We start from the raw sequence: 24,400 nt of genomic DNA, 5'->3' as shown, positions 1-24,400 counted from the left end.
GCTTCTGTCTCAACTCCTTAGATATTCTTTCTGTGGAATCTGTGGAAATGAACTGGAAGGATTGGCCCTAATAGCTTGAGGACAAAAATCACTTTTTCCTTGCTGGCCTACCCTTTTGCTAGCACATGTACTGGTGTGGCGACACTCAGAGGAGACATCGTGGTTGTTGTTCATTCCTTTATGACTCACTGCTTCTACTGCGGTCAGGACTGTGCACGGGCACATGTGAGACGGAAGCTTCCCCTAGGAATCCCTTGGAGAATATTCTGGGAAAGCTACTCTGCTCTACTGGGTCACATCAGAAGAATGCAAATCAAACAAAGGTCTTGGTGGTAAGGAACTAAATCAATTTGGGATTCCATCAGGTCTACCCTTGGTGCATCTCCACCCCACCTCAGTGGTAGAACCGGGAGGGATGAGTACGGCACCTGCGTTGGTAAGCGGCACACTAAGCCCGACAAGGGAAGGAAATCTTTGGTGGAAAGTCTGTCTACACCGCCATCTAGACCAGGGAGGGATGCCTCTGGTGGAAAGAAGCCACGGCTGTGGATGCCGCTTTTTTCTCTCTTACAGATTGGAGCTAGCAGTTCCAGAGCCACTCTTTTAAAATTTATTTTTAAAAACTGGGACAAGTTTGATCCCCAAAGTTTAGAAACACACGTCTGATCTTCTTCTGTGATAATGAATGGCCACAGTATCCTTTGGAAGATGGGGAACGTTGACCTGTTAAAGGGTTTCAATTAAAATGCTGTTTTACAATTAGATTGGTTCTGTAGAAAACAAGAGAAATGGGTAGAAGTGACATATATGTTTCTCTTTCTCTCTCTGTGAGACATGCCAAGCTTATGTCCTAAGAGTACAGATTTGGGTGTGAAACCTTTAGCTCCCTCCTCTTCTCTTACTTTGCCCCTGGATCTGGGGCTCCCAACTGAACAGGCTGAGAATCAGGACACCCTTCTAGGATGGGTTGCCTCAGTCTTGGTAGAAATTCAAACAGTACCAATTGTCGTCGAAACTATCTAGAAGATCCAACAAGTACATAGAAGCCTTTACAGGACTAACTTTATGGGCTTACTTGGTGATATATGTCTTGGGACAGATGCTGACTCCTGAGCAAGAGCTTGAGTTTTGGGGGAAGCTACTGCTTTTGGAAATAAATGGCTTGCATGTGAGACAAGGGGAAAGAGGGAACATGAAATAGCCCTCCTTCTGCAGTTCATTTCAGTCACTTAGTCATGTCCAACTCTTTGTGACCCCATGGACTGCAGCATGCCAGGCTTCCCTGTCCATCATCAACTCCAGCAGTTTACTCAAACTCCTGTCCATTAAGTCAGTGATGCCATCCAACCATCTCATCCTCTGTCATCCCCTTGTCCTCCCACCTTCAATCTTGCCCAGCATCAGGGTCTTTTCCAATGAGTCAGCTCTTCAGATCAGGGGGCCAAAGTATTGGAGTTTCAGCTTCAGCATCAGTCCTTCCAATGAATATTCAGGACTGATTTCCCTTAGGATTGACTGGTTTGATCTCCTTGCAGTCCAAAGGACTCTCAAGAGTCTTCTCCAGCACCACAGTTCAAAAGTATCAATTCTTCGGTGCTCAGTTTTCTTTATAGTTCGGCTCTCACATCCATGCATGACTACTGGAAAAACCATAGCTTTGACTAGATGGACCTTTGTTGGCAAAGTAATATCTCTGCTTTTGAATATGCTGTCCAGGTTGGTCATAGCTTTTCTTCCAAGGAGCAAACGTCTTTTACTTTCATGGCTGCAGTCACCATCTGCAGTGATTTTGGAGACCGAAAAAATAAAGTCTGTCACTGTTTCCATTGTTTCACCAACTATTTGCCATGAAGTGATGGGATCCAATGCTATGACCTTAGTTTTCTGAATGTTGAATTTTAAGCCAACTTTCCCCCTCTCCTCTTTCATTTTCATCAAGAGGCTCTTTAGTTCTTCTTCACTTTCTGCCATAAGGATATCATCTGCGTATCTGAGGTTGTTGATATTTCTCCCAGCAATCTTGATTCCAGCTTGTGCTTCATCCAGCCCTGCATTTCACATGATGTACTCTGCATATAAGTTAAATAAACAGGGTGGCAATATGCAGCCTTGACGTACTCCTTTTCTTATTTGGAACCATTCTGTTTTTCCATGTCCAGTTCTAACTGTTGCTTCCTGACCTGCATACAGGTTTCTCAAGAGGCAGGTCAGGTGGTCTGGTATTCCCATCTCTTTCAGAATTCCCCACAGTTAATTGTATCCACACAGTTGAAGGCTTTGTTGTAGTCAGTAAAGCAGAAATAGATGTTTTTCTGGAACTCTCTTGCTTTTTCCATGATCCAGCAGATGTTGGCAATTTGATCGCTGGTTCCTCTGCCTTTTCTAAAACCAGCTTGGACATCTGGAAGTTCACAGTTCATGTATTGCTGATGCCTGGCTTGGAGAATTTTGAGCATTACTTTACTAGCGTATGAGATGAGTGCAATTGTGCGGTAGTTTGAGCATTCTTTGGGATTGCCTTTCTTAGGGATTGGAAAGAAGACTGACCTTTTCTGGTCCTTTGGCCACTGCTGAGTTTTCCAAATTTGCTGGTGTATTAAGCGCAGCACTTTCACAGCATCATTTTTCAGGATTTGAAATAGCTGAATGAATAAAGGTACTAAGAGCACAGGTTCCCCTAGGGCACTGCAGAGCACCAGGGGACAGGAAGAGCTGGTGGCGCTGGTCACACGCTGGAGCTGCCCTGGGCTCCTTCAGAGAGCATTCCACCACTTGCCCAGCTGTGGCACAGGCCAGACACTGCAGGGGTGCTTAAACTTTTCCTCCTCACCCCTCAAAAATTATTTGTGTATGTACGCACTGCTAAATATATGTTCATACACACACACATTACCTATACTAATACCTAAAAATATTCACACTCCATATCCAGCTATGTGTATATATAAAATAGGTAAATATAAACCTGCTGCTGCTGCTGCTGCTAAGTCGCTTCAGTCGTGTCCGACTCTGTGTGACCCCATAGACGGCAGCCCACCAGGCTCCCGCGTCCCTGGGATTCTCCAGGCAAGAACACTGGAGTGGGTTGCCATTTCCTTCTCCAGTGCATGAAAGTGAAAAGTGAAAGTGAAGTCGCTCAGTCGTGTCCGACTCTTAGCGACCCCATGGACTGCAGCCTACCAGGGTCCTCCGTCCATGGGATTTTCCAGGCAAGATTACTGGAGTGGGGTGCCATTGCCTTCTCCGAAATATATACCTATAAGTAAATTAAAATGTGTACAGCCTTAACTCGGAACTGCGGGAGTGGCGCGGAGTATGACGGCTGGGAACGCCCCTTCGCCGCTCCAGGACTGCAGGAGCGGAGCGGCGCGGCCCTGGCGAGGCTTGGCCCTTCCGGGTTGCCGTCCGCCGCCGCCTCCGCCATTGGTTGGGCTCCAGGCATCTGACTCGGGCGGCGGGCCTAGTAGGGAGCTTCAAGGATGGCGGCGTCCGCGGCGCTGATCCTGCGGGAGAGCCCCAGGTAGCCCCGGCTGGGCGCGCGGGGACAGCGGTCACCGGGGTGGCGCGGGCAGGGCCGGCCCGAGGATGCTGCTGCTGTCTGTCGCCGGGGCGCCGGGCCGGCTGAGTCGCTGCGCGGGCCCCGCGGGAATGCTGGACCGCGGGATCGCGGGATCGCGGGCCCCTGGGCGCCTCCGCCTGCACCGTGGTTCACTTGCGTGGGCTTTCTATGAGCCCGACAGCTGAAGTCAGTGCGTCGGTGTCTGGTCACTGTCACTGTTCCCCGAGGCTGATATCGCTGGTACCCAAGCCGTCCTGGGGTAGTTCTGAAATCACGTGAAGAGGTGTTCCCTTTCCTTTTTCAATACTTTTCAGACTTTCTGATTATGGGAGAGACTCCCATTTGTCCTGAGTGGTCATTAGTACTTAGCACGTGTTATTACAGCTTTTCAATCAAGATCGAATAGGCCCCAGGCCAGGAGTTTTTTGGCTGGTAACAGCATCTGACCAGAATTTGGTAACATTGCTTTTGTTTTCACTTTATTTACCTTTTGTCCATTTATATATTTAGTTCATATCTATTCATGGTAGGTAAGATTGGCGGTCTATAGTGGTGATATAAAGTTCTGTTTTAAAATAAAATTTGGCAAAAATGATTCCATTTAATGAAAGATAAATAATAGTGCATGTAGTGTGTGGATGCAGAAAAGTGCCGAAGTATCACTGAGTCTGGAGAATAACTTCTTTGTGCATAGTGTTAGTTGCTCAGTCGTGTCCGACTCTTTGCACCTCATGAACTGTAGCCCGCCAGCCTCCTCTGTCCATGGAATTCTCCAGGCAAGAATACTGGAGTGGGTTGCCATTCCCTTCTCTTGGGATCTTCCCAACCCATGGATCGAACCTGAGTCTCCTACATTGCAGGCAGATTCTTTACAGTCTGAGCCACCAGGGAAGCCCATCTTGAGCCTAGAAGGGACAAGAATCTTTTTGAAGAGGGTTGTCATTTTGAAGTTTTTCCTTCTTTGATTGCGTTCTGACAGCCAATTCCTTTTCTCACACCAGTGTCCTGGGTAACACACCACATCAGTAAACCATATCCAGCGTGGTGCAGTAGAATTGTTCTTATCACATAATTTAAAGTTGGTTACAGTTTAAACAGGGTTTTAAAATAACTGTGCACTTCAGTATCAGTTCAATGGCTCAGTCGTGTCCGACTCTTTGCGACCCCATGAACTGCAGCACGCCAGGCTTCCCTGTCCATCACCAACTCCCGGAGTCCACGCAAACCCATGTCCATTGAGTCGGTGATGCCATCCAACCATCTTATCCTCTGTCGTCCCCTTCTCCTCCTGCCCTCAATCTTTCCCAGCATCAGGGTCTTTTCCAGTGAGTCAGCTCTTCGCATCAGGTGGCCAAAGTATTGGAGTTTCAGCTTCAGCATCAGTCCTTCCAATGAACACCCAGGACTGATTTCCTTTAGGATGGACTGGTTGGATCTCCTTGCAGTCCAAGGGACTCTGAAGAGTCTTCTCCAACACCATTGTATGTTAATGTTTGTTTTTTTGAATTCCATTATCTGCAATGCATCACTCTTTTTATCTGTTTTTGGTGTAGCTGCCACTTCCCTTCCCCAACTCTTCAGAGTTCTGTTTTGAGTTACATGGATACATAAACTCCCACTCCTAAATTGATACTGTTCCCCACAGAGTGCAGGCTTTCCCAAGTAGTTTGCCAGGCCCAGAAGAAAGAGAAAATTTGCCAAATAGACCTTTTCAACAGAGGTACTTTTGGGATATCTTTTGGAAATGTCCTGTCTTCTTTGCTGGCCATCATCTGTTTCACTCGGACTTACCTTTATAGCAATCAGTTGTTGAAATGAAAACTTACAATCAACTATACTTACAGCAATGACAGTACCACTTGGGGAAAACACATTTTAAAACTTTGTGTTATGAATTTCTTTAGCATGAAAAAAGCAGTGTCCCTGATAAATGAAATAGATATAGGAAGATTTCCACGACTGCTCACCCGAATTCTTCAAAAACTTCACCTGAAGGTTTGTATGTTTGTAATTCTATCGCTTATAATTTGTTCTTATGATTCTACTGCAAATCCAGGTTTCCACTTGAATAACTTTTTGCAAGGTATCGTTCTCCAGCACTACTGGGGAACACTGAGTCTCCAGAAAATTTGATGAATATCCTATGGTCAAAAGTTTGGGAAGTTCTGTTTTCATTCAAAATAATTTTTTTTTAATATTATGGAACTTATCAGAGTATGTTTTATGGTAGCGTTAATAGTAAATATTTAAGGGTGACTATTGTGTGCAGAATTTTCCATATGTATTTTTTTTCCCCCATATGTATTTGACCATGGAATTGTTTTATCATGGTATTTATTTTGGGATTAAGATTCTGTGGAACATGCTTTGGGAAAATTCTGATATTATGATTTCATTCTTCCTCTTAAAAATATTTCTGTAGTCTTGCTGTCAACCGGTATATAATCTTTCTCTTCCACTGTTATTTCAAGGGTGTGGTTTCTTGAAAGTATTGATAATTAGTAATTCACTACTTGGTCACCAATCTTAGTTAATTTCTTTATCAGGTTCTGGAAGAATTATGAAAATCAGACATAAGAAATATTTGATTAAAAAAAAAAAGAAATACTTGATTCATTACAAGAAACTAGTGTAATCCAAATGAATCTTTGAAATATAACTATTCACTCAGGGAAATAAAACCTGTAGCCTCTGGAGTTTGGTGTATTTGGAACATCACAATGAAACTTATACCTACATATACCTAAGTTTATTGGCAATGGAGAAGGAAAAAGTTAAAGACTATTGATATGTCCTTTTTTTAAATTAAAATATAGTTAATCTATAATGTTATATTTCAAGTGTAAGGCAAAGTTGTTGATAAATACATGTATTCTTTTTCAGATTATTTTTCATTATAGGTTATTATAAGATGTTGAGTATAGTTCTTTGTGCTATGCAGTAGGTCCTTGTTGTTTATCTGTTTTATATGTAGTAGTATGTGTATGTTAATCCCCATATCCTAATTTATCTCCCTCCACATCCCCATTTGGTAACTGTTATTTTTTTTCTATGTTTTGGTATATTTTTCCTTAAAATTGTTTCAGAAACATAGGACTTCCCTATAGCTCAAATAGTAAAGAATCTGCCTGCAATGCAGGAGACCAGGGTTCGATCCCTGGGTTGGGAAGATCCTCTGGAGAGGGTTATGGCAATCTACTCCAGTATTCTTGCCTGGAGAATCCCATGGACAGAGGAGCCTGGCGGGCCACAGTCTATGGGGTCGCAAAGAGCTGGACATGATTGAGCAACCAACACACAGTGTGATCCAATATACTTTGTTTACAAGTCTGGAATGGGTGCCATACATTTCAGAAAGATTGCTTTTAAAACTTTACAAGTTATTTGATAGATTGACTTGTGGGTGCTACCATATTTCCCCATTATGATAGAGAGGTCTTGTTATATTAACATAAAGGACAATCACAGGTGTAAACCCCAGCACACAGAAATGTGTGAGGATTTTGTTGTTGTTACAGTGTGTTTAGGGTGCTGCTGGTGTTTAATGCCCTGGGACATTAACTCTATTAATAATGTGTAGCACAGTCCTGTACAAAGAAGAATTGACCCCATCTCTGAACTAAAAAAGAAAAAGCATAGCTTATCTCTGAAAATGCATTTATTTTGTACTTAATATAAGCTGGAGGACTTCTTATAACTTAAGTTTATCAGGTTAAAATTATATATGTACACTAAATTATGACATATGCAGACTACTAGTATCATATGTTTTTCCTCGGTGATGGTGTGTGTGTATGCCTGTGTTTGAAAATCAGAACTTGAATTTTGGACCAAAGGCCTCTCTTCTCTCTAAAGCCATGCTGAGTTGAAAATGAAAGTGAAAGTCACTCAGTCATGTCTGACTCTTTGCGACTTCATGGAATTCTCCAGGTCAGAATACTGGAGTGGGTAGCCGTCCCTTCTCTAGGAGATCTTCGCAACCCAGGGATCGAACCCGGGTTTCCCGCATTGCAGGCAGATTCTTTACCAGCTGAACCACCAGGGAAGCAATTGCCTTTATAGTTAGTTCAATAATATTCTGCCTTCATAGAGTAGAAATTCTCTGTAACTTTCTGAGGAATGTGACCTGATTTTAACTATATGTGGAACTGAGATTAGTTCACTCATTATGCATGTTAAGAAAATGAATTCTTCAAAAAAAAAAAGAAAAAGAAATGTTGAAAGAATGTATTTTTTGATTTGCTCTTTTTGTGCCTTTGAAGTTCAAAATAGAGTGCTTAAGTTGTTTTAATAACATTTATGTTTTAATAACATAAACCATTTCACAAATAGTTTATGGGTGTTTGTTTTAAGACATCTAAACAGTGTGGACGAACTGAAATGCCCCCTTGATTAACTCTTGCTTCTTTCTCCACCTTGGTTCTTTGCTGTGTTAGTTATCTATTGCTGAATTGTAAATTTCCCCCAAATTTAGCAGCTTAAAACAATAATAATCATTTATTGTCTCTCACACCTCCTCTAAGTAAAGAATTTAGCAGTGGCTTGGCCGGGTGGCTCTGACTTGGGGTTCTCATGACATTGCTACCAGCTTCTGGTGGAGGCAGTTGTGACCTGAAGTGCTGACTGGGCTTGGAGGATTTCCTTCTAACATGGCTAGCTGGTGGCAGCTGTGGCTCCTTGTCACGTGGGCCTGTGCTCCTGACACGGGTGGAGGTTGGCTTCTTCTGGAATGAGTGGTCCAGGAGAGGACGGTGCTGTCCTTTTTATGCCCTAACCTTGAATATCACATAACTTCATTTTCACTATATTCTTCTTCTTAAAAGTAAGTCAGTTAGTCTGACTCATATTCAAGGAAGAGGAACTTAGGCTCCCATCTTTTGAATGGAGGCGTGTTAAAGAATCTGCAGACGTGAGAAAACCATCACACCTCCCTCAAAGCTATCTTTGTTGTCGATTTGATTTTTATCTTTCAAGGCCTTTTTTCAAGTATTAATAAATACAGATGTGCCCACGTATGTGCATGCATATACACATAGAACTGTTTGGTTTGTAAATAAATGTTTTCATAAGTGGCATTGTACTGTGTGTATTGCCCTACTGTTTACCTTTTCCACTCATCACTTTTACCAGAAATCTTTCCTTGTCAGTCCATATAGTGCTTATTCTTTTTAAGTATTGGTTTTCCTTTTTACCTGTATATGTCTATATATGTTTATGTGTGCTGTGCTTAGCCGCTCAGTTGTGTCCAAGTCTTTGCAACCCCACCAACTGTAGCCCACCAGGCTCCTCTGTTCATGGGATTCTCCAAACAAGAATACTTGAGTGGGTTGCCATTCCCTTCTCCAGAGAATCTTCCCAACCCAGGGATCAAACCCAGTTCTCTTGCATTGCAAGCAGATTCTTTACCGTATAAACTACAGGGAAGTTCTATGTTCTGTGTTTATGGGGTATGCTTTTTAAATATATAGAAAAATTAACATCCACTTTCCATTAAAAATTTAAGTTTCTTAGACCCTTGATCTCTGATTTTATAAACCTGGGCCTTAAATTTTTCTCCCATTGAGAGGATAAAAATGAATATATCTCTTTAACTTTTTCAGTGCCCAGATATGTGTGGGTTACTTTTGGTATAGAGGAAGAAGTTAACCGGCTGCTGTTTGGAAGCAAATGCCATGACTTACATTTAATATTTATCTGCCCAGGGTTGTTGTCAGATCAAGATATTGAATATGTGTTTGGAACTTTGTTTTGTAGCTGTATTCTGCATTTGTTGTTCTGTTCACATATTGATGCTGGGAGGGATTGGGGGCAGGAGGAGAAGGGGACGACAGAGGATGAGATGGCTGGATGGCATTGCCGACTTGATGGACATGAGTTTGGGTGAACTCCGGGAGTTGGTGATGGACAGGGAGGCCTAGCGTGCTGTGATTCATGGAGTCGCAAAGAGTCGGACATTGACTGAGCAACTGAACTGAACTGAACCTTATTTTAAGGGTGCATTTCTCATGTACTAGCGGTTGGGGGGGAGATAAATGTTCCCTTGCTCCCCTTCACTCCAAACCACTTTATTAATATAATGCTCCTGAAGATCTTGAGAATGTCCCTTTTTTGCCCTCTTTTTAAAAAATCTCCCTTTCTTGTACATCTGAGGACACTGAAGTTTATTTTTCCGTGTGCCCAGTCACTATCTTTATTTTGTCAAAAACAACTCATTTGGTGTATGTTAAAAGGAATCAGTTCGACACACTTGGAAGTTAGATTGTACATATCCATTGAATTTAATGCAACATGTGGTTCAGTGATTATATGTGAGTAATACTGTTATTCTGTTCCTTATATTGATAAAACTCTGGTACTGTAGGTCATTATTTTAAGAAGGTATGTGGTAGTCACAGAAACTCTGGAACTTTAAAATCAAAACATTGGTCTTGAGGTAAGTGACTGACATTTTAGCCAAATTGGGTTCATGCTTTTCTTAGTCAGAAAATAGATAGTAGAGACTGGAGTTCCCCTGACTGACCTCCCCAAATGGAAAATGTGGCAGTTCTGAGCTGCACTTCTAAACTTAGACTTCTAAGCCTCACCTCATTGCTGCTTCACTACAAGAATGCAGTTGTAAAATTGTATCTCATCCTAAGCCATCAAGGCTGGGAATCATGATACTTCTGAAACTTCTCCATGTAGCTACTGGGGAGAGGCAGCAACTGGGAAAGTTGTTTGGTATGTGGGGATAGAGTATTTTTATTTGAAAGCAGTTCTAATAGTGTACATTTTTCATGCATGAAAAACCGATCTTTGGATCAAGGAGGTTGTACTCCTTGTACATGTTGTACAAGGAGTTGTACGTGTACAACCATGAGGTTGTACTCAGATGACTCACTTCTATTTTTCACATATTGCTTATGAAAGTAATGTGTAAGTTTTGGAAAATGTTAAAATTATCAAAAAGATTTCTTGATTTATGTGTACTCTTATAGTAACCCATACTTTTGCAGAACTTATTAAAATGGAAATTATTGGAATAGTTGTTTGTAAGGTCTTTCTAACTAGAGCATAGTATACCCGAGGGCACGAACCATCTGTGTAGCACATAGAAAATACTCAGTAAATGTGTTTTGTTGTTCAGTTGCTAAGGCATATCCAGCTCTGCGACCCCATGGACTGCAGCATGCCAGGCTTCCCTGTCCTATTTGTTTGTTTTACTTGCTTGTATTTCTGTGGTAACAGTTGTGATTTCTCTCTTTGATTTCTTATGTTGTTTATTTGGGTCTTCTCTCTGTTCTTCTTGGTGAGCCTGGCCAGAGGTTTGTAAATCTTGTTTACCCTTTCAAAGAACCAACTCTTGGTTTTATTGTTTTTTTTTTTCTATTTAAAAAAAAAATGTCATATTTATTTTCTCTCTGATCTTTATTAGGTCCTTCCTTCTGCTGACTTTACATTTTGTTCTTCTTTTTCTAATACTTTTAGGTGGTGGTTTAGGTTGTTTATTTGAAAGTTTTCTTGTTTCTTAAAGGCCTGTATCACTGTGAACTTCTATCTAAGAACTGCTTTTGCTGCATCCCGTAATCCATTGACTTTTAACAAAATAATACTAAGGCTCAAACTAGTTGCCACCTCTCTATCTGATGGGAATCTTGGTGCTAGGTAATGCAGGTTGTAGATAAAGGTTCTTAGGGTTAACGGATTTTATCTCTTTAATCCTACCTCTTATAAATGCTGACAGGGGCTTAATGCTGGGTCAGGTCATATATTGGGAGAGGTTTTGGGGTGAGTTCAGGGGAGGAAAGAAAGAGCTAACAATGGAAAGGAAGTCCCAGGTATTTTCTATCTTAAAATGCTATTCTCTTAAGAAGATTTTGCTTGGGCTCTTAGAAAAGTTGCTGAGACCCATTATAATTGGTTAGTATTATTACAGAGAACGTGCTCTCCCCCACAATGTTTTATTTATTTTTTAAAAGATTTTATTTTATATTGGAGTATAGTTGATTTATAGTGTTACAAGTGAGTGATGAAGGTGAAAAGAGGAGAGTGAAAAAGCTGGCTTAAAGCTCAGCATTCAAAAAACTGAGATCATGGCATCCAGCCCCATCACTCCACAGCAAATAGATGGGGAAAAAATGAGAATAGTGACAGACTTTATTTTCGTGGGCTCCAGAATCACTGCAAATGGTGACTGCAGCCATGAAATTAAAAAACACTTGCTCCTTGGAAGAAAAGCTGTGACCAACCTAGATAGCATATTAAAAAGCAGAGACATCACTTTGCTGACTAAAGTCCATCTAGTCAAAGCTATAGTTATTTCCAGTAGTCCAGTAGTCATGTACGGATGTGAGAGTTGGACCATAAAGAAGGCTGAGCACCAAAGAATTAATGCTTTTGAAGTGTGGTGCTGGAGAAGACTCTTAAGAGTCCTTTGGATAACAAGGAGATCAAAGCAGTCAATCCTAAAGGAAATCAGTCCTGAATATTCATTGGAAGGGCTGATGCTGAGGCTGAAACTCCAATACTTTGGCCACCTGATGTGAAGAGCTGACTCATTGGGGAAAACCCTGATGCTGGGAAAGACTGAAGGCAGGAGGAGAATGGGGTGACAGAGGATGAGATGGTTGGATGGCATCCTTGATGCAGTGGATGTGAGTTTGGGCAAACTCCGGGAGATGGTGAAGGACAGAGAAGCCTGGCATGCTGCAGTCCATGTGGTGGCAGAGTTGACATGACTTAGCCACTGAAAAACAGTAAATTCTTAACATTTTAGGGCTTTACTTTGTAATATTGTGTTTTCTAAATGTCCATTTTTTGTTATTATTTTCCACCTCCTGTAAATGATAGAACTTAAGATTTTTTTAAAAAATGAAATTTGTTTGGCAAGATCCAAATAATGAACTGTTATGTGATTTTAAGATATTGCAATTTACAGACACATCAGTTTGTATTAATGATGGATTTACTTTTTTCTTTCAAGTTCTCATTTTCTTTTCTTTTTTTTTTTTTTTTTATGGTGGGACTTCCCTGGTCATCCGCTGGTTAAGACTGCACTTCCACAGAGGGGGCACAGGTTTGATCCCTGGTTGAGGAACTAAAACCCTGCATGCCTTGTGGGGTGGCCAAACGCGCACACACTCACACACACACAGAGTCTTGGTGCTGTTAGAAACGGCAGCATGGCCTCCGGCTCTAACAGTACTCTGTATAGCACTGAGCACTTTCTCTCAGGTCATCTGATTGTCTCCATAGACACCACCCTCGTGAGATGAGGGGGGTCGAGAGCCCAGTCCAAAGTCACAGTTTATCCATTCACTGAATCACTCATTCAATAGAGCGGATGCAAAAGACAGACACAGAAAAAGGAGAGGGGTGGTGGGACCACCCAAGGGCCACCGACCCAGCTGGAAGGAAAGTGGCCTCAGAGAAGGTGCCACAGAGGTGACATCTGAGCTGGATTTTGAAAAGCAGGCAGGAAATGGGCAAAAACATAAAGAAGGGTAGCCCAGGCAGAAGGAACAGGAGAAGCAGTGGGAACATCAATGTGAGGGAAGAGGGCATGGTTCAGTGTAGCTGGAGTAAAGAGAGCAAAACAGACAAGACAGACTGCAGCAGGTGCTGCGTGCCAGGCTGGGTCCTCGTCCCAGGGAAGGGGACAGAAGGAATGCCCCTCAGAGGTAGACTGGGCCGGGAAGTACAGATATCAGCAGGGGTGAGGGGAGGAAGATGGAGGGCTCCTGGCTCTCCAGGCAGCCCATATCTTCTGGAACAAAGCTTTCTTGTGTCTTGCACTGGGCCTGGCTCCATCTGGGTTCCCCGACACTGAGACATCCTGTGTGGTCATTATTTCACACCTGGCTGCCTGACCCTTCAGCTGAGAGCTGCCTGAGACAGGCCTGGATCTGATGTGTCTCTGAGTCCCTAGCATCCAGCAGTGGCCAGAAGGGACAGAGAACAGGAATCAAACAGTGACAGGTCCAGCCGAGGCCTGAACCTTGGGCTGTAATAAAGGCATCGAGCAGGTGAGCCTCACCTGCTCAGCACCCACTTGGCAGCACAGCAGGGTATCTCCAGGGCCTTGGACAGGGATGAGCTGTGTCTGTCACCTCACACCCCTGACTCCAGTCTCCCCAACAGCACCTTGATGGAGAAGGGGAGATGTCCAGGGCCCTGCCAAGGTCTGGGGTGCAAGACGCTGCTGGGATAGCTTCAGCAGATTTCTTATGGGACAACGCAGTGGGGTCTCCTCCCAGAGCCAAGTACCAAGTGCCCTCTGCCCAAACTCCAGGATGGAGGACTCTTTAGCACAGAAAGCAGTCTCAGGCTCAACTCCTCATCTTGAAAGTGAAGTCGCTCAGTTGTGTCCAACTCTTTGCGACCCCACGGACCGGGGCCCCCCCAGGCTCCTCCTTCCGTGGGATTTTCCAGGCAAGAGTACTAAGGCCGTGGGAAAACAAGGCAGAGGCTGCAGAGCAGCCTCCCCTGGACAGTGCTGCTCCGTGTGCCACGGCTGCCTCCTTCCCTCCATCACCGGCGAGGCAGCACGACTGGGATGATTAACCCCTTTGACAGCTAAGGAAATGAGTCAGAAGGTGGCACACCTGACCTGGGCCACTGTGGGCAGAGACGGGAAGAGAGGGCCTGGCGTCACCAGAACAGACGCTGGCACTGGAGTCTGGGCTGTCCCCGGGCATGGCTGGAGCAAGAACAATCAAAACCAGATGCCACTCTAACTACTCTGCGTGGATTTAGATATGCAACCCTCATGACAACCCCATGAGGTAGGGACAATTATTTCCCCACTTTTTACAGATGAAACACAAAGATCAAGTACCTTTCCCAAGGCAGCTGGTGAGGGAAGGAGCAAGGATGCAAACCCACGCTGCAGAAGCCTCCTGAAAAGGATGGGAGCATGTGAAAGCATTCTATTCAGCGCCTGGCCCTTCATTCATATTTGATGAGCAAACAAGTAGATGAATGAATGAAGAGTCTCAGCATCTCTCCCCACCTGTAACATTAACTCCCTGCCCAGCCGGCAGCCCTCACCACTAGCTGGGACCACTCACCCACCAGCACAGCACGATGATTCCTGCCCAGGCTCTGGGACCCAACCAGTTGCTGACTATGGTTTTAAGGGACCCAGGGTAAGGCGCCTACAGGGACTTACTGGAGCTGCTCTGACCTTGGCCCATCTCTCTGGGAAACATCACTATGTCCTCACCATCCACACCATTGTCAGACTGACTCTGGTCCTGCCTTTGTCTCCCTAGCTGTGCCCCCCTGCCCCTGCCCCCACCACCAGCTTGATCCCCTGCCTGTCCTCTTTCCAGCCCCTATTCCAGCTCATGGGTCCCCAGACACCTCCAATTCTACCATCTCTCATGACCTGTGTCGACTAAAAAAAGATGTCCAACTTGAGAGTTGCGAGTTAAGTTTTATCCAGGGCAAAATGAGGACAGTAGCCTGGGAGGCAGCATCTCAGATAGCTCTGAGTGACTGCTCCTCAAGTTCTCATTTTCATATGAATAAAGGAATCCTCTGTTGAGTATCTGAATTTTGAATACCTGAATGTATGTTAATAGGTTGCTTTTTGTGTTGTAGGCTGAAAGTAGTTTCAGTGAAGAAGAGGAAGAAAAACTTCAAGTTGCATTTTCTCTAGAGAAACAAGATCTTCACCTAGTTCTTGAAACAATATCATTCATTTTAGAACAGGTATTTTTATTGCCGCAAAACAGCCTAACCATGATTTTTATTTACTACATGTTTGCATTGCTGTGACATCTATAGCATTTTAGCTTATTTTTCTAAAGTGTACAGGTAAAAGCTGTGAATATGTTTTATCAAAAATTTTGATGTGGTAAAAAAGTATTTGAATGTGTGTTTTTTTCTCATGGTATTGCATTCTACAACACAGTCTTAGTGTTGAATAGCATGAGTAAAGTATTAATATTTGACATTATGAATCAAGACTTCACTGACTTGAGACAGTTGAAAAAGATTTAAATTTATTGTTACTTGGTATAGTAATTTGGAAAAATGCACACATTTTGTTTAAGAAATTTAATAATTGATTTTGAGAATTTATTTGACTAGGATGATAAACAAAACATTTAGAAAAGAAATAGTTGTCAAAGGACATTTTGTTATAGTCTTTCTTCCTACTGAGCTGCCCTTCTGCATCCCTTGTTTACATCTAAATTCAGTTCATTGTTTAAGTTCCCTTCAGATCACATCTCCTCCCACTGCAGCCTGGACCCTATACTCACAGTCCTCCCCTTATTTGGATTCCTTTTATGCCTGGCTCATCATGGTTGAGCCCATTGTTAAGTCTTTTCATTATTTCATGTATATCAGTTACATCTCCTTCACTAGGTTTTGAATTTGTAGGGGGCTAGGATCACATTTTTGGTGCATTGTAGCACACTGCTAGGCTAAATCTATTAAGAATCTAGAAGTAGATTCTTAATAAATTCCTGTTGTTTGATTAAGTAGAAGAATACTTGTGAAATAAAAATTTAAACAGTACTGCAGCTTTTGGGCATTCTAGTGAACAGATACGGTTGAGGACAAAATGCTAGGCTTTACTACATGCAGACTTACACAGTTTACAGATCATAAAGAAGACTATGTTCTTGTCCTTGGTGAACCTTCCGTAGAAGAAAAGGATAACCAGACAGGACAGAACAGCATGGGGTTTATGAGAAAATTGTTTCATCAAAATGTAAAAAAATAGAACAGGTATCACTGTAAAGAAAGTTTTCAATTTTTTTTAATGTATTTACCTAGGAAGTTGGTAGATGAAGATGGTTTTGAGAAAGTGTTTCTTGGAAAAATTGTGTTAGTTGGGAAACAAAACCACTGTGTACTTATTTGAAATAATTAAGTGAAATAAGGAAATTAAATTTTAATTAGGATACTATTTATATAACCAGAGCAAAGAAGTTGATAAGTAGATTTAATATTACTTAAACCACAGACAAAAATGAAGTTTAGCATGAAAAATTTGTGCCCTTTAATTCTGAATTTTCCACCCTTGGTTGTGTATATTGTTATTTGTAAAATAACAAAAAATTTATGCAGTAGAAATATAAAATTTTTAAAAATTTAAATCATTTGAAGTAATGCATTTAATTATAGCTTAAGGTCTCTGTGTGAACATTAGGGATATATGTGGCTTTTTTCCTCTTTACTAGGCAGTGTATCACAACGTGAAGCCGGCCGCTTTGCAGCAGCAGTTGGAGAACATTCATCTTAGACAAGACAAAGCAGAAGCTTTTGCCAGTGCTTGGTCTTCTATGGGTCAAGAAACAATTGAAAAATTCAGGCAGAGGATTCTTGCTCCCCACAAGGTACAGGATATATTGCTCAAAGGATATTTTTCAGTAATGTATGGCATAAATTATTATACCTAAAAGTTTTTAAAGTGATAGTTTTTGTAAAGAGTTAAATCAGGCAATAGAAAGTATGTATATGATATTCCTATAAAAGTATTTCCATGCATATTTGCTTGCTTTCCATGCATAATTTTAATTGCCAATTTCAAATATGCTTCTGTAACTTTTGAGACCCTTTTTCCTTCCGAGTCCTTGGTCAGAGTTGGTTATTCTGTTAACTGTGTATCTTATGTATAAGACTTACTATAATTTTTAAAGTATTTATTTATTTATTCGACTGTGCCAGGTCTTAGTTGCAGCACACAAACTGTTAGTTGCAGCATGTGGGATCTAGTTCCCAGACCAGGGATCATACCGGGGCCCCCTTATTTGAGGGCTTAGAGTCTTAGCCTCTGGACCACCAGAGAAGTCCCAGACTTACTATAATTTTTTACTGAATCACATGCTTATTTGTTTTTGTATGCTGGTATTAGGGCCTAGCAGAATGCCTTGTATGCAGAAAGTGCTCAGCATTTGTTGAATAGCAAATAGTAAGCAAAACGAACTCTTAGGGGAAAATGTAAAATAATAGCAGTATCACAAAGCTCCTTAATAACCTCTGTGTGTGTGTGCGCTAAGCCTCTTCAGTCGTGTCTGACTTTTGTGACCCTATGGACCATAGCCTACCAGCCTCCTCTGTCCATGGGATTCTTCAGGCAAGAATACTGCTGTGTGTTCGTATTCCTCCTCTGGGGATCTTCCTGACCCTGGAATCAAACCAGCATCTCTTAAGTCTCCTGCATTGGCAGGCAGGCTCTTTACCACTAGCACCACCTGGTTACTCTTAATGGAGATTAAGATGATCATACAGATTTTGCCCCTTTTTTCTATTAATATGTTGTTTTACATAATTGATTTTCAGATTTTCAACCATCTTTGTATTTTGGGGATAAATTTAACTTGGTTTTGGTATATAATCCTGGTTGTATATTGCTGTATTTGCTTTACTAATATTGTGGTAAAGATCTATGTTCATGCGGGATATTGGTCTGTAGTTTCCCTGTGATGTCTTTTTTGGCATCTGGTTAATACTGACCTCACAAAGTGAGTTCCCCTCTCCTCTTTTGTTTTCTGAAATTATTTGTGAACGTTTGGTATTAGTTTGCATTTTCACCAACATTATATGAGAGTTCCAGTAGTTCCAAATTCTTTTCGGCATTTGATATCATCAGTTTGTATTAAAGCTATTCAATTAGGTTTGTAATGGTATCTTGTGTTTTTAATTTACATATCCCTAGTAACAAATTATGACGATGATCTTTTCATGTACTTAACTTGTCATCCATAGAGCTTCTTTGGTAAAGTGTCTGTTCAGATCTTTTATGAAACTGTATTTCCAGGTTATGACAGATAAAGAATCATAGTAATATAAATATAAAGGACAATTATAAGTGTAAATCCCAGCATATCAAAATGCATGGGTTTCCTTTTCATGAAGATGGCGCCGAAGGCGAAGAAGGAAGCCCCTGCCCCTCCTAAAGCTGAAGCCAAAGCAAAGGCTTTGAAGGCCAAGAAAGCAGTGTTGAAAGGTGTCCACAGCCACAAGAAAAAGAAGATCCGGATGTCACCCACCTTCCGGCGGCCCAAAACACTGTGGCTCAGGAGGCAGCCCAAATATTCTCGGAAGAGCGCCCCCAGGAGAAACAAACTTGACCACTATGCCATCATCAAATTCCCCCTCACCACCGAGTCAGCCATGAAGAAAATAGAAGACAACAACACACTGGTATTCATTGTGGATGTCAAGGCCAACAAGCACCAAATTAAATAGGCTGTGAAGAAGCTCTATGACATTGATGTGGCTAAGGTCAATACTCTGATCAGGCCTGATGGAGAGAAGAAGGCATATGTTCGACTGGCTCCTGACTATGATGCTTTGGATGTTGCCAACAAAATTGGGATCATCTAAACTGAGTCCAGCTGGCTAATTCCAAATATAAAAGTTTTCACTATGTATATGCTTCTTGTCTTTATGTTGATTTTTGGTTGAGGGGCCATACTGTGGTACATAAACACTTAAGTAACCAGGAAAAAAAAAAAAAACAACACAAAATGCATGGGTTTTGGTTTTGTTCTTGGTTTTTTGGGTGTTAGAATTTGTAGAGGGTGTTTGGTTTCTTTCTGTTGAGTTTTGTGAATTTTTAAGTCCTCTGTCAGATATGTAATTTGTAGTTATTTTCTCCTAGTCTATAGCTTTCCTTTTCAGTTTCTAATAGTATCTTTTGCAAAGTAAAAGCTTTAAAGTCTGATGAGGTTTGATTTGTCGCTTTTTTCTTTTATTAACACTGCTTCTGGGTTTGGGTCTGAGTTTGTAACATAATGCAGTGTCACAAAAATGTTCTCTTTTTTCTTCTAAGTGTTTTGTGTTTTACATTCAAGTCTAATATCCGTTTTGAGTTAATTTTTTGTAGGATATGAGGTATAGGTCTAAGTTCTTATATTTTTTCTGATATGAATGTTTCATTTGTTTCAGTGCAATTATTGATAACATTCTTTTGTTATTGAATTGCCTTAACTCCTTTGTCAAAAATCATTTGACATATTTGTGTGTCTCTTTCTGGACTCTCTTTTTGGTTTCACTGATCTATTTATGTCTGTCATTATGCTGGTATCATGCTGCCATAATTACTATAGCTTTGTTGTAAGTCTTAAAATCAAGTATTGTTAACCTGCTAACTTTATTCCTTTTAATAATTGTTTCAGGTATTCTAGTTTCTTTACCTTTTAGTGAAAACCTTTAAAAAAAATCTGCAAAAAACCCTTTGGAATTTTGATTGAGATTATGTTTAATTTATAGATCACTTTGTAGAGAAATGACTTCTTAACAGTATTGAGTATATCTCCATTGTTGTTAGAGTTGAACACTCTTGACCTTTTTTTTTTTCCCCCTTTGGAGTTGTTGTAAATGGTACTGATTTAAAAATTCAGGTTTCCATTGTTTATTGCTAGTATATAGAAACACAGTTAATTTTTGTATATTGTTATTGTATTCAAGACCTTGGTAAACTTATTATTTAGTTACAGCAGTTTTTTTGGTTGTTTTCCTTGTGATTTTGTCTACAGTCAGATTGTCCATGAAGAGAGAGTTTTATTTCTTCCTTTCCTGTTTGTCCAGCTTTTGTTTTTCTTCCCTTACTGCGCTGACTAGGACTTCTGGCATGGTGTTGAATAGGATTGGTAACTTTGTACTTTGTTGTGCTCTGTTTGTGGTTTTAGAGAGAAGGCATTCCTCACCATAAGTAAGGCACTAACTGTGGGTTTTTACAAAATGCCCCTGTGTTATTTTCATTCCTTTCCTTTTATTTTTTTGACTTATGCATTCAAGAGCTCTCAAGAAGGATGTGAAGCTCCATATCACTGCTTCATTTTTCATCATTTAAATTTCTGCTTTCTCCTATCCTATTTTAAAGGTTTATCCAGATTTTGTTTTCCATTCTTTGTTCCTGAAATTATTTTTAAACATCTTCATTAAAAAAAAAAAAATCTCCACTTGCCTTTGAATATTTTCCTGTTTTATATTTATATATAAATATTTTATATATAAATATATAAATATAAAAATTTTCTTCTGTTTTTCTTTCTTGTATTTATATAAGTACAGTATACTTGTATAGTTAAAAGTGATTTTTTTCACTTCTTTTTTGTTTATTTTTTGTTTTTATTTTTTACAAAACCTTGTGTCAAGGGCTGACTTTAAATAGATCACAATGAGGGAGCTGCTGTCCTAGGTATGAAACCCTGACCTAGAAGCAGGTCAGCTACAGGTGGTTTAGCACCAAGTTGCCCATGAATGCGTGGTGTGTGATGGGCCAGGGGGTGGCCACCTCTCTGGCCATGCCGTGTCTCCCACGGCAAAGGGCCGTCCACACCAGACCCCAGTCCCAACGTGTGGTGTGGCACGGTGTGCTGCGAGGGATGCTGGGTGTGGAGACCGGCTTGCTTAGGGTGACTGAGGCTCCCAGGGTGCAGCCATATCAATTGACGTGGGGTCAGATTCTGACCTAGAAGTGATCAGAATCCTACAGATGGTGGCTTCCCCCTATTGGCTCTTCAGCCAAGCGTACGCCGAATGTCTGAACCTGTGGCTCCTCTCCTACAGAGCAGGGTTACCATGGCAACAGCACATCATTAGTAGAGTAAAATTTACCTATCTCATAGCAGTCTAAGGCCAACTCACGTTCCATATTAGTGAGTGAACAATCCAACACTTGGTGAATCCTGCCTCTCAGTGATAGGAAGAGCTGACAAAGAAGGATCAGAAGGTGACGTTGCTGTGAATGCTTAGCCACCACAAGCCAGTTATCCCTGTGTTAGCTTTTCTGACACTTCCTGCTTAAAACCCCAAAGGTCAGAAGGATGTGAAGCTCTGCTTTCAGGGTCTTTATTCATACTGAAAATCAAGATCAAGTGAGCTTTTGCCCTTCTTCACGGGAGGTTTCTGTCCTCCCTGAGCTCATCCTAGGACTCTTTTTGTCACTTCCAATAGTAAGTCATTGTCTAATACCTTCTGGATGATAGTTTGTTACTCTTTTAAAGAATAATATTTCTTCCCCATGTTATGTTGCATTGCATTAACTTCTGTCTTAAGAAGTGGTTTGATCAGTTGTCATACAAAATATGCAAAAAAAAATAGTTGGAAGAGTGTGATTAATTGTACATTGGTCCCTGAGAATGTAGAAAATTACCTTTTGCCAATACAGAGTATATGAGAGGATAGCTAATATCAATGCATTATTTTAATGCCTTCAGTGCTTAATTAAGATTGTATAATAATAGCAAACATCTCTTGTGTTTATTGTGGGCCAAATATTCTACTCAGCGCTTTGTAGTAATAGCTTGTAAAACTCATTAATAGTTTTAGTTCATATTTAAAATTAAACTGAAACTTAGATTAAATAATTGATCCATGGTCATGCTGCTAAATAAGTGGTAGAGTTGGGGTTTGACAAAGTAGTTAACATTTCTAAACCACCGTGCTAGTCTCCCACCTAGATATTAGCAGCAGAATTTTTCTGTCAGGCATTATGCACAGTGGTTTACATAGTAGGTGTGTGTTTTGTATTTTTGAAAAAGAAATAAAACTTGAAAGTGTGCCTTAACTGTGTTAACCCAAGTGGTCCATGGCAAAGCTGAGATGGTAATCAGATTGGTCCCTCTCTTAATTAAGCCTTGTTCTTTTTATGTCACGGCATCTCTTGCAGCTATAATGTTACCTTTTTTTTTTTTTTTTGCCCTGATGACTATTTAGGATATGGTGACTAAAATAGCCATGGGTGAAAATAAATCATGTCATTTAAGTTATAACAAAAATATGTGGCAGTAGTTAATAGTGGGCAAATGTATTTACAGAGACTGACTGTTGTTTTACAGTGATTTAGAGGTTCTCATGAACTGTCTGTGCCGTGTTTGCAGTGGAACATCTGTGTAAGTAATTATCAATGCAGAGAGAGTCAGATTCAATTAAATAACAAGCTAAAAAATCAAAAAGAGCTTATTTTTAATTCAATTTTTAAAAATACCTCCTTTCATCTTCTGTTACTTAGATCTAATAAGTGAGAAGCAGATTGAAAATTAATCTGGTGGCTTTTTGTAGGATACGACTGAAAGGATTTTTAAATTTTATCCCATCTCTTTTTTTTTAGTACACTTTATCTTTACCTCTTCAGAGACTAAGATGTTAACACAGCTTATTGGAATTTATATTCTTCCCTCTTTCACCAGTGTTGATTATGTTAGCAGTGTCCTTCTAACAGGGTTTTCTGTTTGATTTTTGTTACAATGCCTGTGTGGTAACAAATTTATTAGTTATGAATACTCTTTCAGACAGAACTTGAATACTGTGTTTACTTTTAGTCCTAAAATTCTGGTGAGAGTTTATGTATATTCCTAGTATACAAAATGTAACCTATATATCAAATATTTTTGGCACACATCTCTTTTTTTTCTGAGACCTTAAGGAAAATAATTGTGTTGTTTTATGATTTTTAAAAAAATATTTTTGTATTAGAGTTCACCCTGTTCCTCAGTAATAGATTTGATAATGAGAAATATATATAAGGCATATTTTTAGCACTGTGAGTAGCCTGCTTTTTAAAGCCTACATGTACTGATTCTTTTTCTTAAAATGCACTTGTATATTTGTTAGGGAGTTTTTAAAGATATATTTGACAGTTGTATTTGTTTTGAATATTCAAAATGTGTAATGTGATTTTCTCCTCCTGTTAATAGTGTTCTTAACTTTACCAATTATATGACAAATTTATTTATAATATTTACTCATCTCATTATATAGTGAAAATTCATCATGTCTTCTCTCATGTTCTTGAGAAACCTGCATTTAAAAATGGATGGATAATGTTCTTAAGATAATAATGTTCCTAAATAGTGTTTAAAAAAATTCTCTTTAAGCCATTGTAGTAAGATTTACTTCACTGTTAAGTATAGCAACTAATTGTTTGCTTTATTAACTGTTAAATATCTGTTTTTTAAATGTAATATAAGAAATCAGAAATTTCAATTTGACATTTTAAAAATTTGATGCATTCTTTTAGTTTTATTATTTTCTTTAGTATTCTTGTTTCATTTCTTTTTGGAATTATAAGAATGGATGAAGTGTTTTACTATAAAGAGAACAGAAAAAGCATACTTCATAGAGCTAAATCTAAATATATAACTATGAGTGCGTATCTGAGTGCTTTTTTCAAGCTCTATGTATTTATTGGCTGCACTGGATCTTAGTTGCAGCACACGGGCTCCGCAGCTGTGGTGCACTGGCTTAGTTGCTCTGTGGCATGTGTTCTCTTAATTTCCAGACCAGGAATTGAACCTACATCCAGAATCCACCTGCCACTGCAGGAGATGCAGGAGATGTGGTTCGATCCCTGGGTCAGGAAGATCCCCTGGAGTAGGAAATGGCAACCCACTCCAGTATTCTTGCCTGAAAAAACCCCATGGACAGAGGAGCCTGGTGGGCTGCAGTCATGGGGTCACAAAGAGTCAGACACGGCTGAGTGACTAACACTTAACATTCGTGTACAAGTCTTTTTGTGGACATATGTTTTCATTTCCCTTGAGTAAATGTCTAGGAATGGGGTGATTGACTCTTTAGCCAAATTTAAGGCTTTCTATTTGAGTTTCAGCCACCCCATGCTGCATGGATTGGGAAAAGTCATAAAAATACAAAAAGGCAAAGAAATGTGAATCTGTCATGTTGTGTGGATCCCTTCCCTTTAACTTCTGCTTACTTTTTAGTCATTCTCCAGTGCCTTCAAGTCTGTTTTTAAACTAGCTTGTTTAGAGGTTGTACTTTTTATTTGCAAGGGAAGTTTATGTCATATAAACTATTTCCTGCCATTATCAGATCAGGAACTCCAGAAGTGCTTCTTTTAAATTGTAAGTCTTATTCTGTCCCTTCTCTGTTGCACAT

General features: G+C 40.4%; 1 protein-coding gene and 1 pseudogene across 8 annotated transcripts in view; both read left to right on the top strand.

Annotated features, from left to right (window-relative positions):
* The first annotated feature begins 3,227 nt into the window (after positions 1-3,227).
* The window catches only part of COMMD10 (COMM domain containing 10), a 181,972-nt gene continuing 160,799 nt past the window's right edge, over positions 3,228-24,400 (top strand). For 2 of the 8 annotated variants that reach the window (XM_061150962.1, XM_061150961.1), the window contains exons 1-4: positions 3,245-3,520; positions 5,464-5,554; positions 15,143-15,253; positions 16,735-16,890. In XM_061150962.1, the coding sequence (XP_061006945.1) occupies positions 3,480-3,520; positions 5,464-5,554; positions 15,143-15,253; positions 16,735-16,890 (399 nt within the window). In that variant the 5' untranslated portion in view covers positions 3,245-3,479. Of the gene's footprint in view, positions 3,521-5,463; positions 5,555-15,142; positions 15,254-16,734; positions 16,891-24,400 lie in introns of all 8 variants that reach the window. The other 6 variants (XM_061150956.1, XM_061150957.1, XR_009694129.1 and 3 more) reach the window with 6 other exon arrangements.
* Positions 18,374-18,926, top strand: LOC133062230 (large ribosomal subunit protein uL23-like; annotated as a pseudogene).

The sequence above is a fragment of the Dama dama genome, chromosome 9 (genome assembly GCF_033118175.1).
Source record: "Dama dama isolate Ldn47 chromosome 9, ASM3311817v1, whole genome shotgun sequence".
NCBI lineage: Eukaryota > Metazoa > Chordata > Mammalia > Artiodactyla > Cervidae > Dama > Dama dama.
This window is presented reverse-complemented; position numbering and strand designations above follow the sequence as displayed.